The 16,020-nt window shown below is 40.5% G+C and overlaps 3 protein-coding genes and 1 long non-coding RNA gene across 7 annotated transcripts in view; 1 reads left to right on the top strand and 3 right to left on the bottom strand.

Moving 5' to 3' along the window:
• Positions 1-5,996, bottom strand: part of iffo2b (intermediate filament family orphan 2b) — a 29,914-nt gene extending 23,918 nt beyond the window's left edge. The window contains exon 1 of one of the 4 annotated variants that reach the window (XM_061783961.1): positions 5,197-5,996. In XM_061783961.1, coding sequence (XP_061639945.1) covers positions 5,197-5,651 — 455 coding nt within the window. In that variant the 5' untranslated portion in view covers positions 5,652-5,996. The remainder of the gene's footprint in view (positions 1-5,196) is intronic. The other 3 variants (XM_061783962.1, XM_061783964.1, XM_061783965.1) reach the window with 3 other exon arrangements.
• A 1,118-nt stretch (positions 5,997-7,114) lies between these two features.
• On the top strand, positions 7,115-11,119 carry mrto4 (MRT4 homolog, ribosome maturation factor). The gene is made up of 8 exons (XM_061784025.1): positions 7,115-7,263; positions 7,449-7,507; positions 7,586-7,689; positions 9,074-9,155; positions 9,249-9,316; positions 9,712-9,863; positions 9,945-10,021; positions 10,730-11,119. The coding sequence occupies exons 1-8, from the start codon at positions 7,236-7,238 to the stop codon at positions 10,865-10,867; spliced, it is 708 nt and encodes a 235-aa protein (XP_061640009.1). The 5' UTR covers positions 7,115-7,235; the 3' UTR covers positions 10,868-11,119.
• LOC133483197 (uncharacterized) lies at positions 9,900-10,735 on the bottom strand. The gene is made up of 2 exons (XR_009790051.1): positions 10,191-10,735; positions 9,900-10,018 (listed from the first exon to the last, which is right to left on the bottom strand). It is a non-coding gene; the product is annotated as an uncharacterized LOC133483197 (long non-coding RNA).
• Positions 10,890-14,618, bottom strand: akr7a3 (aldo-keto reductase family 7, member A3 (aflatoxin aldehyde reductase)). The gene is made up of 7 exons (XM_061784024.1): positions 14,137-14,618; positions 12,982-13,169; positions 12,789-12,893; positions 12,570-12,666; positions 12,287-12,386; positions 11,899-12,028; positions 10,890-11,830 (listed from the first exon to the last, which is right to left on the bottom strand). Exons 1-7 carry the CDS (start codon positions 14,405-14,407, stop codon positions 11,669-11,671), a joined length of 1,053 nt encoding a protein of 350 aa, XP_061640008.1. The 5' UTR covers positions 14,408-14,618; the 3' UTR covers positions 10,890-11,668.
• Between the last annotated feature and the right edge of the window lie 1,402 nt (positions 14,619-16,020).

The following is a 16,020-nucleotide window of genomic DNA, read 5'->3' as shown; positions in this document are numbered from 1 at the left end:
TTTTCATAGAGCACAGATGACATTTTTTTTTTCCTTTTTCCACCACTATAATTCATCTCTGGATGTTTATACATGTCAAAGATTACGATTGGTACTGTATACAGAATATCTTAATGGTTAAAAATGTCCCAAAACACATCCGAATCCTGAAATACTTTTAACCTCAACAGTGAAAGCTGGTTGACTGATTCACTTGCAAGTTGTGCTCACTTCAAAAATAATTTTCCCCCATAAAATAATAATAAGACCTAATAAAGAGGGAGTCGATGTTGATGTTGACAATGTTGTCATGGTGTAATGTTTTATTGGTATTTACCTGCCTCCTCGGTGGTGCTGTTTTGGTTAGCAACAGACAGGAGAACTCAATGTCCTTGTGTGAACAATCGCATCTAGGAACAGAGGCAATTACAGTTTTTGAATACTGCGCAGGGAACTTGTTTGGACTCCATGCTTTATTTCATCCAAGAGACTGTTTTCGTGCCTTGGGGCGCTCCTGTTTTGTTTCTCCAAATTGGCTCAACAGCTAGCTCTATCGTGTCCAGCAACTGAGTTGATGATAGTTTTTTAGTACCGTGACGTATCAGTGACATATAATATAAAATTATATATATATATATATATATATAAAAAATATATACAGTATACACATACAGTATATATATATATATATATATATATATATAGTGCTTTTCAATAATACAGTACTGTCACTGAATGCAGTTTCTTTTTAACAAACAGAAGGTAGAAACAAAAGGAAGTCTTTCCAAGGCCAGAGCTCAGCTTTGTACCAGGCAGGAAGTGCTCCATGCCAGGATGGAGGTTGGAGCCTCCAATGCGAGGCGACGGCTTAAGAGAAAATCCCTTCCCGAGATAGAACGGCCTGGATTATTGGCAGGGCGGCAGCAACAAATCTGGAGCATTTTGCCGAGTAACCAGTTGGCTGTTTTTCCAAAGATGCTGAAGGTTGACCTCTCGAAAGAACGGGAAATTAGTTTCTTTGCTCAATTCTCCACCATTGATCTACACACATACACAGCTAAAATCAGCCATCTTCAATTATTCATACAGGCAGAAAACACCCAGCAGCCGAGCAGCAGCCAGACCCAATAGTTCACGACAATATTACTCCAACTAACACTTTTTTTTAATGCAGCTGGGCAGATGCTTTGTAAAAACTTGGCCATGTGACATTATCCACAGAAAACATGATTATTTACCCAATGATGATTGGGTATAAAGTCTGGTAATAGCTCAGAATAAATATCCATCACAATAGAGTGTGTAGCCAAAAAGCGTTACAATCAATGGCTAGCATTATAAAGGCTCTTTTTTACTGTACTATTTTTTTTGACTATTTCTGTGCATATTAGACTACAACCATGATAATAAACATACCATATTTCCTCATATAGTTGCCTGGAGTGTGTATTTACTCAACTGAAGAGGAGGGATGCTTTCAAATGGCTTAATGTCCATGTGTGAACGATAGTGTCTATGAAGTGACATGATTACAGTTATTACCCATTTTTTCCCCTTAAAAAGGAGGCCTCTATATGAGAGAGGCGTTTATTTGTTTTAAGTAGAAACGGTGTACATTTTATACATATAAATACGGTACTTCTAAGAATTAGGGAAAGATGATTTGGTTAGCAACAGAGTTCAAATAAATTCAGCAGTTAATGCTTTAATAAAAGAGAGATCTTTGAACTGTCATAATTAGTTTTTTTTAAGGGAGAAATGAGGCATCTATTTGAGGGAGGCGTTTATTCGTCTGAAGTGGATGTGGCATCTGAAGGGATGGCTACTATTTGAGGAAATAGTGTACCTCATTAAAAAATTGGTTGGTTTTGTGTTCTTTGTCCAGGCATCTCAGTCTGTTACATGCTTTGTTAGGTGCTGCTGTTTTGGTGAGCAAGAGAGTTCAAACAGGCAGTTAGCTCTTTAATGAAGGGTAACTCGAGGGAGGCGTTTATTTGTTTGCGCTTAGCCTCTAAATGGGGAAGAGTGTGGAGGAATAGCAACTATTTGCGAAAATAAAGTATTTCTAAATACCACTCTAAAAAGTCTGCATTACTAGGGCATCAGCATAAGATGGTGCAATATTTTAATGTGAAAATGCCCCAAAACGCACCAATTTTATCAAGTGTGTTAATCCAGGTCAAAATGTTCTTAATTTAGGGGTCCCAGACACGACTCCTAAAAACTCACACAGTAGTGGCCCGGTGGAAAGTTTGAAAAGTGAGCTCCCAACACCAGTTTCTGGTCGACACGAAATTGGGTGGACATGTCTATCACGACAATGCACAAAGATTTTCAGGTACCCAAGCCTGAAATTGAACAGGAAGTCATCCATTTTAGTTTGAAGCAGCCATTTTCGGCAAATTCCAGTGCTTTTACCTTGATAGACTACGACTAAGACCCGCAATCGGAAGCAGGTATCCTAGACAGAAGAGCGACGCTAAATTGGTAAGCTTTTTTTTTTTTGGCCTACGCCATCCAATGTGGATGATGAAAATCCTGCTTGCAACAGCAGACTCTTGATTATGCAGGCGTACCTTACGTTGTGTCCCGCGAGTGTGCGTCACGTTTTCAAGGCGACCGAAAGCGCCGAAAGTAAACAAGCTCATACGTCTAATCCAAGTCTGAAACTGTCCAGGCGGCCCATCCATCCATTGCCCGGTGTTCGTTGTACATAGAAAAGCTTTAATAAATCACCGGGGTGGGGATGAGGCAATGGGACCGAGGATGCCTTACAAAGCAGCCCGCATGACACGGATTTAGGGAAGGGGGTGGAGGTGTAGTGGAGGAGGAAGCAATGGATAAACACAAAGAGCTGGTAGCAGAGGGGCCATGGCGGGATGGGAGGAAGTTTGGGGGAGGGGGGGTGAAGGCTGAAACGTGACGGCAGTAAAGAAGATTTAGGCCACGGGACAAAAAAAACGACTAGTGAACTAACAAAAGCAGAGAAGACATATTGTTGGGCCCTGGAAAGGCACTCAGCTTTGCTACTCAGCTCTATAGAATGAGAAACATTTTAAACAATACTACTGGAATAAAAATTCAAATGGGTTCAGCAGTTTACTCTATCATGTTCACGAGTGATTGATAGTGTCTATGAACTTAGACCGTCACGTTAACGTGCTGTTTTTTTATGGCGACAATTTAGGAGTCTATTTGAGGTATTGGGAGGTATTTACTTTAACTACATGTGGTGTAGATTTGAAGGGCGCACACTTTTTGAGAAAATATGATACTTCCCTTCAAGAATTTGTTGGTTTTCTTTTCTGTCTTCAGGCAGCTGAGAGACTGTTTTACATGGTGCTACTATTTTGGTTAACAACAGCAGTTAAAATATCATGTCCATTTGTGAACAAAAGCAGCTGGGATATTTTTTTCCTGATGGTAAAAATGTAAGTGTCTATTTGAGGGAGGTGTTTATTTTTCTGAACTACATGCAGCATACAGTATATTAGCGAGACGGCCACTGTGTAAGGAAATATACTACTTCCATCAAAGAATTGTTTCGTTTGGTTTTCTGTTCTTCTTTTAGGCATCTGAGAGACTGTTTAGGTGCTTCGGTGTGTGCTGCTGTGTTGGTTAGCAACAGAGTTTAAATTGGCTCAGCAGTTAACTCTTTAATGTCCATGCGTGAACAATGGCATCTACAAACTGAAATGATTATGGTTACTTTTTTCCTGAAAGGAAGGTCATTTGAAGGAGGCGTTTAATTTCTTAACTAGATACTGTATATATGTACGTACGTAAATTGTACATGTGTATTAGGATAGACGGACGTTATTTGAGGAAATGTGTCACTTCCATTAAATATTTGGTTAGATTTCTGGACTTTGTTTGGTGAAAATGTAGGCAGCTACTTGACGGAGCCGTTTATTTGTCTGAAGTGGGTGACTGGCCCGGCGTCTATTAAAGGAATGACCACTGTTTAGCTCGAAACGTTTGCACCAACAGGCTCATATTTTGGACGTGACACAGTATTCAGCAGTAAGGAAATTGCGTGGAACTCAGGGAGTGGTCTGGACAGGATATTCAGTTTCCCATAAGGGGGAAAAGGAAGGAGGGGGGCTTATGCTTACATTCTGTGTCAATGAGTCAAAGCCTCACTAGGGATGTCAGCGTTGGTCATCACTGACCTCACAGGCTGTTCGAATGTCTCACTGTTTTAATCGCGGCGGCAAACATGCACAGCATGGACAGGCCACTTTGGCTCGCTTCCCGGCAGGCCTGTGCCAAATGGGCCACAGGTGACGCCGTAAGGTCAGCCCGGGACATGCCCACGGAAAGGAAATTGTTAATTAGGTGACGGGGAATTTGTCCACCTTTACGAGTCATGCTTTCTTTTGACTACCATGTATGAAGAAGACCCTCACACTTTACTGTCAATCACACCCTCATGAGCATGGACAAAAACAACCTGCTCACCTCGCTTAACATGGGACCGACAACACTAGCGAAGATAGATAGATAGATAGATAGATAGATAGATAGATAGAAATAAAATATAAACAAAGTTTGCATGTTCTCCCCGTGCCTGCGTGGGTTTTCTCCGGGCACTCCGGTTTCCTCCCACATCCCAAATACATGCATGGTAGGTTAATTGACGACTCTAAATTGCCCGTAGGTGTGAATGTGAGTGTGAATGATTGTTTGTTTGTATGTGCCCTGCGATTGGCTGGCAACCAGTTCAGGGTGTACCCCGCCTCCTGCCCGATGATAGCTGGGAGTGGCTCCAGCACGCCCCCGACCCTAGTGAGGAGAAGTGGCTCCGAAAATGGATGGATGGATGAGATAATGTGGTTGTGTAAGTGTGCACACCCTCTACAAACTGGGTTGAGAATGTGTTCAGAATTCACCGATCACATTCAAACTCATGTTAAATGGGAGTCAGCACACACCTGCCACCATTTGAGTGCCTCTGGCTAACTCTGAATATCAAGTTCCGATGTTCCAGTAGGCTTTTCGTGACATTTGGTCCTGGATGTAATCTATTTAAAGGAAGCACTTACTTTTCTTAAGTGGACAATGCACCCAGTGACTAATGTTTCCTCTCCATATAGACAGATAGCATATAACGTGGTATGTATTGGATGATGAGCTATTCCTTACCACAGATTATTAGCTAGCTCAGATAACATAATGTGATATGTTTCCGCTGTATTCATTTGGGGTCTCACTTACCTCCTCTTGTACTCGTCCCTCTCCCGCTTCACTTTGGCCAGCACGTTGTAGAGCGCCCTCAGCTCCGGCGTGATGGTGTCTATCTGCACGCCGACCCCGTCCGGGTGCGTCCACGACACGCCGGGCCCGCACAGCGTCTCCAGGCGCTCCCCTTGTCTGCGCACGTGGGTGAAGGACCAAATGGTTCCGGGCAACCTGGACTCGGCCCCCCCGCCGTCCGTCTGCACCGCCACATCGCGACCGTACGGCCCGCGGTAGTGCGGCCTCTGCACAGCTTGCTGCAGCTGGCTCTCCAGCAGCCGGTTCCGCCGCTCCAGTTCGTGGACCTTGGCCAGGAAGCAGCGGAAGCGCAGGTTGAGCGTCTTGAGGACGTGGATGTTGGAGCCCAGGTCGTTCCGCAGGGCGCTGGTGCCCGGCGGAGCGGGTGCAGCATCGGAGAAGAACAGCGAGTTCATGTCGGTTAACCAAAAAAAAAAGTCAAATAAGAGGCACCGATGGCATCATCATCATCATCATCATCATCATCAACACCATCCAGTGGAGGGTCGAGACATTTGACGCAGACAAGCTCGACTAGTCCCCGTCCTCGTCCTCCTGTTTGTACAAATCGTCGTCACACAACTGCCGGCCACATTCTCCTCCTCTAAGCCGTGTGCCGTGTGCTTAGAACCGCTCGCCACGGCGCCGCAGAGGCCGGCTTATCCTGTCCTCTGAGCGGCGTGCAAGGATCATGTTGCACCGCACGCCGCTAAAAAAATAAATAAAAATTGATCCACACACATCCAGGCCACACCCCCTCATTGCCCCCCACCCCCTCACAATATCGCTCACTTCCTGTCTGATGATCGCGAGCCTCAGTACGCATCAGCCTCATACTTTTGAATTGTTTTTATTTAATTTGAAATATAAGTCTGTCTCGTCTTTATCTCCTATTCTTTGTATTTTTTTAACTTAATAAAAAACTTCTTTATCTGTGTAAATTTTCATACACCCTGCAGATTATAGTATTATTTTAGTTTTTCACCTAAGGGAAATTTCATATTCCCTGTATATTATAGTAAAGATATTTTATGTATTTGTTTTTAAATTTCACTTCAAACATAAAATGTAAAAATAACAAATAAATAAAAACCTTTCAATGTTTATTTAGCAAGGGAGATTTTACAGTGAATATATGGACTACAGTACAGCTATTTTTATCACTACCCACTACACTATTCCTGGCAAATAGTTCTTTAATAACCTGGTTGTAACAACATCTGAGTTGTCTGAGATTATATGAGATTCATATACTATCCACACTGAAAAAAAGTACTGTACATGTACATCGGTTGCACATGATTAAAATGTGGTAAACTACCGTACTTCCCTCTCTTTTCCTCGAAAATAATGAACTATGTTAACACATTTTATTTATGTGCAACCAATGTACGTTCGACTTAAGTTAGTTCAAACGACTTTTTCTTCCTACTGCACCACTTTTTCGATGTGTAAGTTCTAATTAATATATATATAATTATAATCAGTTAAAGAAATTAAATTGTAAACATGTTTTGATAAATTAAAACGTACAGTCCACGCGTGTGTTGGTGCCCCTGGTGCTTAAGTGGGTTAGTGAATATATTTATTCTTTTCGCTCAGGCGGATGACGGCATCAACCTCATGTCGCGTTTACTTGACACGTCCATGCCAATCCACAAAATGCCTGTAAAGGCCAACAGAAGGCGGTCGGCAGCGATTACGTTATCCACACAAATAAGCGAAATAGCGTTGTTATCAACAACTTAAATCATTCCGACACGAGCTGAGTAATTTACATATTGACGTTGAATTCACGAGTCAATTGAAATGAGCTCGATCGCAACAGGCAAACAAAAACACCCAACATATAGATTAATGTATTGAACACTATACATAAATTAAAATGATTCTTGTTTTTCTTTTAATGTTTTTCGTCAGGCACCTTGTGGGCAAGCCTCATTTGAGAGAAACATTTGGGGTCCTTTTACTTCACGTGCGCGTGGTGGTGTGAAGCAAGCATGCCTAAGTCGAAGAGGGACAAGAAAAGTAAGAAAAAACAACATATTCGGCGTTTAATGTACAAAACTGCTGCACGATATTTGTTTGTAAGCGAAGCCATTGACGCCTCAATGTGATTACAAGGGAATGTAACATGCTAATGCTAGCTAGTGGTGTACATATTGTTACATTCTTCTGGTTCACTCAACAAAAGTCACTCATTTTCCCCACAGTTTCTTTAACCAAAACAGCCAAGAAGGGACTCGAGTCCAAACAGAAACTAATAGAGGAGGTAAATGTTTGCAAAATAATGTATACGTTTCTGTATGTTCGCTGCTATGTCTGAATTTGCTTTACGTTTCCCCTGTAGTTACGGAAATGTGTCGACACCTACAAATATTTGTTCATCTTCTCTGTGGCTAACATGAGGAATAACAAACTGAAAGACATCAGGACAGCCTGGAAACACAGCAGGTAACCCAATTAATATTTTAAATAACTATAAATAAAAGGTATACATGCACAAGCTGTGCATCCTCATCCAGAGTAATATTTAGAATTTAAACTGAACCCTTGGTATTTACGAAGGTGGGACCAAGACTGAAGCCTTTGAACAACCTGAAGTCCGTCAGTACAAGAAAACTTTATCATTCTCCGAAGCATCCCCATAATCGAGCTTTTATTGATGCTGAGTTCCAGTGCAACCCTCTGGATAGACTTTCCTTGTTTTTACGTGAATGCCTTCTCTAGGAGTAGCAATGTGACCAGATTTCCCAAAAATGACAGTCGGTCAAAATGTTGAATCCGGTTTGAATTGCCACTTCAATCTGTGTACAACACACCAAGAATTTTGAGAATTGGTTGACAGGTTCCAGAGAAATTAAGTTTTTTGTCTCGGAAAAAATTGCCTTTTTGAGAAACGTTTTTGTGTGTTATCACCGATAGAAAAATCTGGTCAAAAAAAGTCTTCAAAATTAGAGTAAAGCGGGAAAACTTGATCGCCTTCACCCTTTCATTTCAACTGCTACTTGGGGAACCCCTTCTCCGATTGGTTCACAAGGTTCAGTTAAAAATATCCACCAATAAGGTCGTATGGGGCGAAATTATGAGCCCTAAAACCCCGATTTAAATCGAGCAAATGGAACTATTCATGAGAAGAGCAGTGTTGGCAGTAGAATAGGTCATTTACTTTAGTAATACATTTTTAGTTGATTGTTTGATTTTGGAGGTGTTTGAAGTGCTCATTAGTTTTTTAAGAAAATTCCACAAAGCGGGGTTGGCACTAGAGGTTTGGTGTTTTCATTAGTGGTGGTAGTAGAAGGCCTTCTGATGTTTGGGATTACCACAAACTATAATCCCAAAACACTATCATTTCAGTTTTATAATTTGTATAAATTAATATCATATCTTTTAAAATGTATTGAAATAAAAAAAGAATGACCGTTTGTTTACCAGAGGGGACTTTAAAGTGAATGTATGGAATGGTACTTTACTTTTTTTTTTTAATGACAAATGCTCATCCATATTAAGGACGAACATTTGTAATGTTTTTTGTTGAATATTTTTTCAAATTAATTTTAAAGTTTCTTTGTTACTTTTCCTGTAGCTCCTTGATATTATTTTAAATTGTATATTTTTACTTTTTATCCCAGGGAATTTTGACTTAGTTATCTGTAAATTATAGTATATATTTTATTTATTTTACATTAGCAGTTAAGTAATAAAAACCAACCTTTCATATACACTTCATTTCTACTGTAATAAACACATAATCTTTGTGTTGTCATTTAAAAGCACAAGTATAATATTTTTTTCTTGATTATTGATATTGTACAGGTGACTTTTCGCTTCCCCGCAGATTCTTCTTTGGAAAAAACAAAGTAATGATGGTTGCCATCGGGAAAGGAGAAACAGACGAATACAGGGACAACTTATGTCAGGTAGGAATCGTCAGTGTAAAATAATAGTACTATTAACATTTTTGATTGACAGTTCACCATCATAATTGTGTCCTTGTATGGTCTTCTTTGCAGGTCAGCAAGCATCTTCGGGGCGAAGTGGGAGTGCTTTTTACCAATAAAACCAAGGAGGAGGTGCAAGAGTGAGTAAACACTCTGGTATTAATTCAACAATACCTCATTATCTGAAGTGTTACAGGGAATACAAAACATTGAGAAAAACCTTACCAGAAAGCAAAGTTTGGTTATTTTCTGCCATTTTGGGGCCGTTTGTGATACTACATTGAGCACGGGAACTAATGATGACAAAGGGGGGAAAAAATTGCGTGATAGCCGTAGAACAGGAACAGTAATGTTTCTAGTATATCGACAAGTAGAATTAAAAGTAATTTGTTTGTTTACTGCTAATATAATAAATAATGGGGACAAAGTATTTAAAGCGAATAAATAATACTAATACCAAAGTCTTATGGCTTGTAATACAGATGTAATTTGTGTTTTTTTTTTTTTTTTTTTTTTTTTTAAACCACCTCCACAGGTATTTCGGACATTACAGAGAGATGGATTATGCGCGGTCAGGAAATCCGGCTCAGATGGACGTGACTCTGGACGAGGGTCCTTTGGAGCAGTTCCCTCACTCCATGGAGCCTCAGCTAAGGCAGCTTGGCCTCCCCACTACGCTCAAGAAGGGTAGGAATGTGAGCATGGAACAAATAACACAGAGACTGAAGGATTACGGCATGATTTATATATATCTTTTCTTAAAAAAAGGTGTTGTGACGCTACTAAGGGACCACACGGTCTGCAAATGTGGCGATGTCCTCACCCCCGAACAGGCTCGAATTCTGGTGAGTTCATGAGAGAATAGTGGTTTTGTTAGAAACCTAAAAAAATACAAATTTATTACTAGATAACATATTTATATACTTATGTATATTGCTACTAGGTATGTATTGACTATTACTAGTAAATAAAATAATAATACGATGGTACCTCGACTTAAGTGACCCAACTTACGTGTTCTTCATAATACAAGCAGTCTCCTGGCTGATTTTAATCAAGTGGAGAGCAAACATTTTAGGTATGAGTGCTAGATGGTGGAAGCAAACTTCCCAACAAGAAGCAGATGGTGAACGATTCCTCAAAAAAAAAGGCCAAATGTTCGCTTCAAGCTGTTTGCTATTCCCTGTGGAAGTTTAAACATTAAAAAAAAGAAAACAATTACACATTTTTCACTCAAACCACACAACTGTCCAACAAAAGTCTGCTAGCACATAATAGGATTCGCCATGGACGGCCTAACAATACTAGCATTAATAGCACGGTAGGTATAAACTTCAACTTATATTTTAACACAAATGGTTGGAGCACATGCCAGGAGTGTATAACGATATTTACAGGCATTTATGCCTTTATCCAAACAAATGAATGCCTCACTAGATGTCGTCACAAATGGGTAAATTATGTTTCATTGTTTTATACATAGTTGCATTCTGCTGAGTTCATAACAGAATTTTGATTTGTTTTTCGACATAAAAAAGTGGTTTTGTTCACAGAAACTGTTGGGTGTCGAGATGGCAGAGTTCAAAGTGAAGATCAAATGCATGTGGAGCTCTGAAACGGGCGCATTTGAGATCTTGGAGGGGGAGGAAGAGCCCATGCAGGACGACAAAGAAGATGAGGAGGATGATTGACCGGAAATGATGATTGTGCAGGTTTTTTTGTTTTGTAATCTTGTTTTTATTCTTAAACGTCACATCACGATTGAGAAAACATATGCAACATCTTTTTTTTCATCATCCCAAAAACGTATTCTCCAACTTGACATTTTAGATACGGACTGAAATGTTGCTTACGAGTACTTGTTAATTTGGAGAACAGGTTAGAATTATTTTCATGTAAAATCTGATGAAATATGAAAATGAAGCGTCATCTATTTTACAAAATTGTGTGTGCTGTACAATTCATCTTCCGGTATAATTAGAGTTAAAGACGGAAGGGAGGCGAGCATGTACGTGCACATTCAAATTATGTTTGATCAAAAGAAGTTATATAGTCCTCTGAAGGCCATTTCACATTTATGAAAAAATACACTCTCATAAAGTTAGAGATATTGGGGCGAAATTTAAGGATGAAATTAAAATGCGCTGTAACCTTTACTGGAGAACTTGACTTAAACTTTTGAACGCACGTCCAACTTTTCGCATAACTTGCTGACTACCAAGGAGCTGAAGGAGACGGGAAGAGTAACAGGAAAGGCATTAGATGTGGAAGTTCATTGAAATTTTCATGAACCATTCAATAGGTGTATGTGCATTAAAAGGTTTACATAAAGTCAAATTTAGTTCACCTGTAAAGGTTATAGTGCATTTTAGGTTCATCCTGAAATTTCACCCGAAAGCCCAGTATCCCTAACTTTTTGTGATTACTCTATGATTAAGCGATCATCAACACATTTGTGCCGGACATCCCTGGAGGATCTCACTCTGCTCAGTCTATCGGAAATAGTTACGACACTCGTGAGCTCCCAGGTTCCAAGCGTCCCCAAAGGCCTTTACCACCCTCTCATCAAGAGGACCTTCCTCCGTGGCGGCTAGATTCTGTCTGAGCTGCTCCACACTGGACATCCCAATGACGACGCCGTCGCCGAGGTCACCCTTCAAACAAGCAAGAGGCGTTACAACGCAATCCTCCGTGATCACATTGATCTGTGTGTCTGTGGCACCTTGAGCTGGGAGTGGTGGTACATCCAGCGCATGGCGGCAGACAACAGGGTGGGTGGTGTCGGGCTGTACGCCACCTCCAAGGCCTTTTGGACCACTTCTATGGCTTGGAAGTGACTCTGCTTCCAGTACCTACACGCCAAATGGAGCACGATAGAAAGACAAACCATTTTTAATAAGAAACCCTGCATGTTTTTCCTCTTATTGGATTTTTTTTTGTACAAATGCAGTTTTATAATGAAAAATTACTTTTCAATGATAGGTTTAAAAAAATATATATATATCGCTGGTGTCAGGCGGAAATTTCGCATCACCAAAACGCAAGAAGAAAAAAAAACAGCATTTCTGTTGACGTTAATGAGAATTAAAATAAAATAGCTTGAAATTCACCTGTCCCTATACACTGCAGCCCAGTTGTCACCAAAGAATCGCCCTGCGGGCTGAGATGTGTCTTTGTCCTCATAGTGATACTTTCCAGTCAGAAGGCCACCTGGCAAAGAGAATCCAAACATTAGCTCCATTATGTCTTTTCAAGTCATTTGAGAGAAGATTGTGTTTAATGGGTGAAAAAGTGAGAGAACAAGACTAGCCATGAAGCTCTGTTAACTATGACTGGACCAATAAATGTGAATCAATAAGGTAACATCGCTCTCCTTTAAAACACGTAGTGTACCTGCGAGAGGGTTGTATGCGTTGAACTTCATCCCAAAGTACCTCAAACATGGCAGCAACTCTGTCTCAACCTGTCTCGTAATGGCGTTGTACATCCCCTGTGAGATGCAGTAAGCTCTTTAAAAAATGCAAATGGAGAAGTAACAAAGTATTTACCAAGTGGCGTTTTGTAGGTGTTGAAGTACTTGTGCCCATGTACAACAATTTTCACGCTCATTACCTGATACACAGTGGGTGCAATCCAGTTATTCTGTTTACACAGGCACACAATTTCAGCCACTTCCCATGATGCATAGTTGGAAAGTCCAAACTCCTTGAATTTCCCCTGAAGGAGAAATTTGAAAACTAAACATTATCATATGGCACACACAGATCTATTATGATTCTTTACCGGACAAAAGCTGTTTCTTTACCTCTTTGTGGAGCTCGTTGCAAGCCCGCAGGGTGTCCACGATTGGATTGAGGTGATCGGGGGCGTGCAGGTAGAAGAGGTCCACACAGTCAGTCTGCAGACGCTTAAGGGATGTCTCCAGTTGAGAGCGCACACTCTCCGGTTTCAACGTCTTGCCGTCCCACGGGTTTGCCTTGGTGGCAATGCGGACTGTATTAAGAAAAAGGAACAATAGAAGGCATTTATTTAATTACATTTCTCTTTGGAGTTGTGAAGCTTACCATAGTACCAAAAATGGAGCCTATTGCGGCCAAGATCTGGCTGCTCAGTCAGATCTGCAAATGCCACGTATGGTTTTTGTTACCATGACTACCGGGGGCGAGCTAGGGCATGTGACAAAGACAGCGGGTACTCAAGGGTTGGCAACTATTAAAAAAAAGTAGCTCATCAAATGAATAGTTTTGTTGCTAATTGACTACTATTTTGTTTTTACTGCATTTGTCAATCGAGAGCAGATTTTTTTCCCCAAAAGGTAGCAACAGTGTATTTTGGTTTCTACATGTCATTATAACATTACATTTGATAATAGCTAATAATGAAAACAGTATTTTTCAAAATTGCATCAGTATATTCAGTTTCAGCAAATGTATTTTTAAATGTTTCATGACGCTTTAAAAAAAAAAAATTGACAAGCAAATTTCAACCACATTAGATGTTTCCATTATAAATTTTTGCAACAGTTCATATAAAACAGCAGTGTATTCAATTTCCACCTTCTACAAATGTAAATACGTATACAAATATACATATTGCTATTAAGTGCGTTTACGACAGAAACCCAAAAGGAAATGTTGATAACAACATGAGCGTTGTCCCCATTTTGTTTGCCGTGTCAAATTTGCTAATGGCACACGATGGAAAAGTGAGCAATATGTTTCCAATGTTAGCGTCAGTGTACTCAGTTCCTGCAAATGTATACATTTTCAAATTACGTATGACACTTGCCAATTTACGCGGTGTGTTTACAACAAAAGCGAACAGAAACAATTATTTAATTTTTTTTTTTTGCTACATTTGGTCACGGCACACGAAGAAGAAGAAGAAGAACGTTGCACAACTGTATTTGAGATTACTACAATTTATAAAATAAATTGAAGCAGTTCGCCATCTACTCGACCTGTTTTGGGGAGGTTCATGTCCCCAATGATGGTCTCCGACTTCCCATCCGTGTACATGAAGGCAGTGTCCAGATCCTCGTGCCCTCGGTCCAGGAAGATCTTGGCCATCTCCAGACTCTGCTCGGCGTCCGCCCGGCCTCCGAAGGCCATGGCACCGAGCAAAGTAACCGGTCGCGTCGACATGTCTCGCCGAGACGCAAACTTCAGCGCTGTCGCTAGAAAATCCGAATTGCGTGGCGAGAGGAGTCGCGCTGATATTGCGTACTGCATGGTACTTGAAGTTCAAAGTTCGCAAGTGACAACTGCGCGGTTAGAATGACTCAGTGCTTCTCAATTGTTTTCTGTTATGACCCCCACCCAGGAAGAAGAAAATAATTTGCGACCACCCGCAGCCCCCGCGAGTACACCTCTATATTAAATTGTATAATCTAAAGGGTAATCTAATCTAATCCTTATAAACATTGAAGAAAGTACAAAAGAAAGAGATAGACTGCCATCTACTGCAGCGGATGTGCAATTATACTTTATTCTAGTACGGCAAATCATGTTCTTCAGGTTCTCACACGCCCCCCATTTGTCATTTCATTCAATGACTGGATATGGAACGCCGCCATTAGTGCAGGCAGATAGCTGTTATTACCTCAAAGTTACTCTAGATGTAGCCAAATATCTTTAAATTGAAGACGGGTTACCTGCCTTTTTCAGGATTAACGAACGAAAATACACTGTCGCATACTACCATGCTTACATTGGACCCAATAAGTTGCTTATTTTTGAAGAGAAAAACAGTTGTATTGTAGCAACAAATTCTGCATTTTTTAAGAAAAAAAGTTATGAATGGTTTTTTTTCAAGAAAAAATAATTTGTAATTTTTGCAAGAACAAAGACATTGGTGATGAAAAAATAGTCGTATTTTTTTGTGATAAAGTCGGTGTGTTATATGAAAGGCAAAGTTTAACTAGTGAAGAAACAAGTGAATTTAATTAAAAATGCAAGTTCCTTCTTGTAATCCATCCACCCATCCATTTTCTGAGCCGCTTCTCCTCACTAGGGTCGCGGGCGTGCTGGAGCCTATCCCAGCTATCATCGGGCAGGAGGCGGGGTACACCCTGAACTGGTTGCCAGCCAATCGCAGGGCACATACAAACCAACAACCATTCGCACTCACAGTCACACCTACGGGCAATTTAGAGTCACCAATTAATGCATGTTTTTGGGATGTGGGAGGAAACCGGAGTGCCCGGAGAAAACCCACGCAGGCACGGGGAGAACATGCAAACTCATAGCAGTGCTTTTAATTTGACAAAAAGCTAAGGTAGTGAGGAATAATTGGTTTAGTATGTTTGTATTTTTGGTTGCTGTTTCCCATACTTTATGTTGGCTTGCAATTTTTTTTAAATGATAAACTTAACTAATTGCAAATTACTTTTCTGACCACCAAGTTAAGGCTTGTGGATCCTAGTTTGAGAACCCATGATATGTAATGCATTGTTCTCAGTTTTCTCTTATTTGTGGCTTCACCATGCCTCAAAACTCACCATTTATTGCAAGCATGTGTATCCTGGGGAAAATTTTTTTTATTTTAGAGGTCTCAAACTTGCACCCCCCCCCCCCCCCAAAAAAAAATTCAGTTGCACCATTCAACACAGTATTTGGTGGATGTTTCGATCATGACAGGATGCAGGAAAAAGTCACAATGACCCGTGCCCGAAATCAAACAGGCAGATGGCCATTTTGGTTTGAAGCAGCCATATTGGGCACATTCCAGTTCTTTAATAAACTCTGAGAAGGTAATTTGCCCAAATCAACCCCAATCAGAAGCAAGTATCGTTGCAGTTGGGCTTATTGTTTCTTTGCATATTGTCATCTACTGGCCCAGCATG

The sequence above is a fragment of the Phyllopteryx taeniolatus genome, chromosome 9, assembly GCF_024500385.1.
Source record: "Phyllopteryx taeniolatus isolate TA_2022b chromosome 9, UOR_Ptae_1.2, whole genome shotgun sequence".
Lineage (NCBI taxonomy): Eukaryota > Metazoa > Chordata > Actinopteri > Syngnathiformes > Syngnathidae > Phyllopteryx > Phyllopteryx taeniolatus.
The sequence above is the reverse complement of the archived record's forward strand: the minus strand, read 5'-3'. Positions and strand labels throughout refer to the sequence as shown.

Coding starts and splice junctions, on each gene's coding strand:
- mrto4 (XM_061784025.1), top strand. CDS start 7,236: ATGCCTAAGTCGAAGAGGGACAAGAAAA. Junction 7,508..7,585: donor AACAGAAACTAATAGAGGAG/GTAAATGTTTGC, acceptor TTTCCCCTGTAG/TTACGGAAATGTGTCGACAC. Junction 9,864..9,944: donor CCCCACTACGCTCAAGAAGG/GTAGGAATGTGA, acceptor TCTTAAAAAAAG/GTGTTGTGACGCTACTAAGG.
- akr7a3 (XM_061784024.1), bottom strand. CDS start 14,407: ATGCAGTACGCAATATCAGCGCGACTCCTCTCGCCACGCAATTCGGAT. Junction 12,894..12,981: donor GCAACGAGCTCCACAAAGAG/GTAAAGAAACAG, acceptor TTTCTCCTTCAG/GGGAAATTCAAGGAGTTTGG. Junction 12,029..12,286: donor GCTGCAGTGTATAGGGACAG/GTGAATTTCAAG, acceptor TTTGGCGTGTAG/GTACTGGAAGCAGAGTCACT.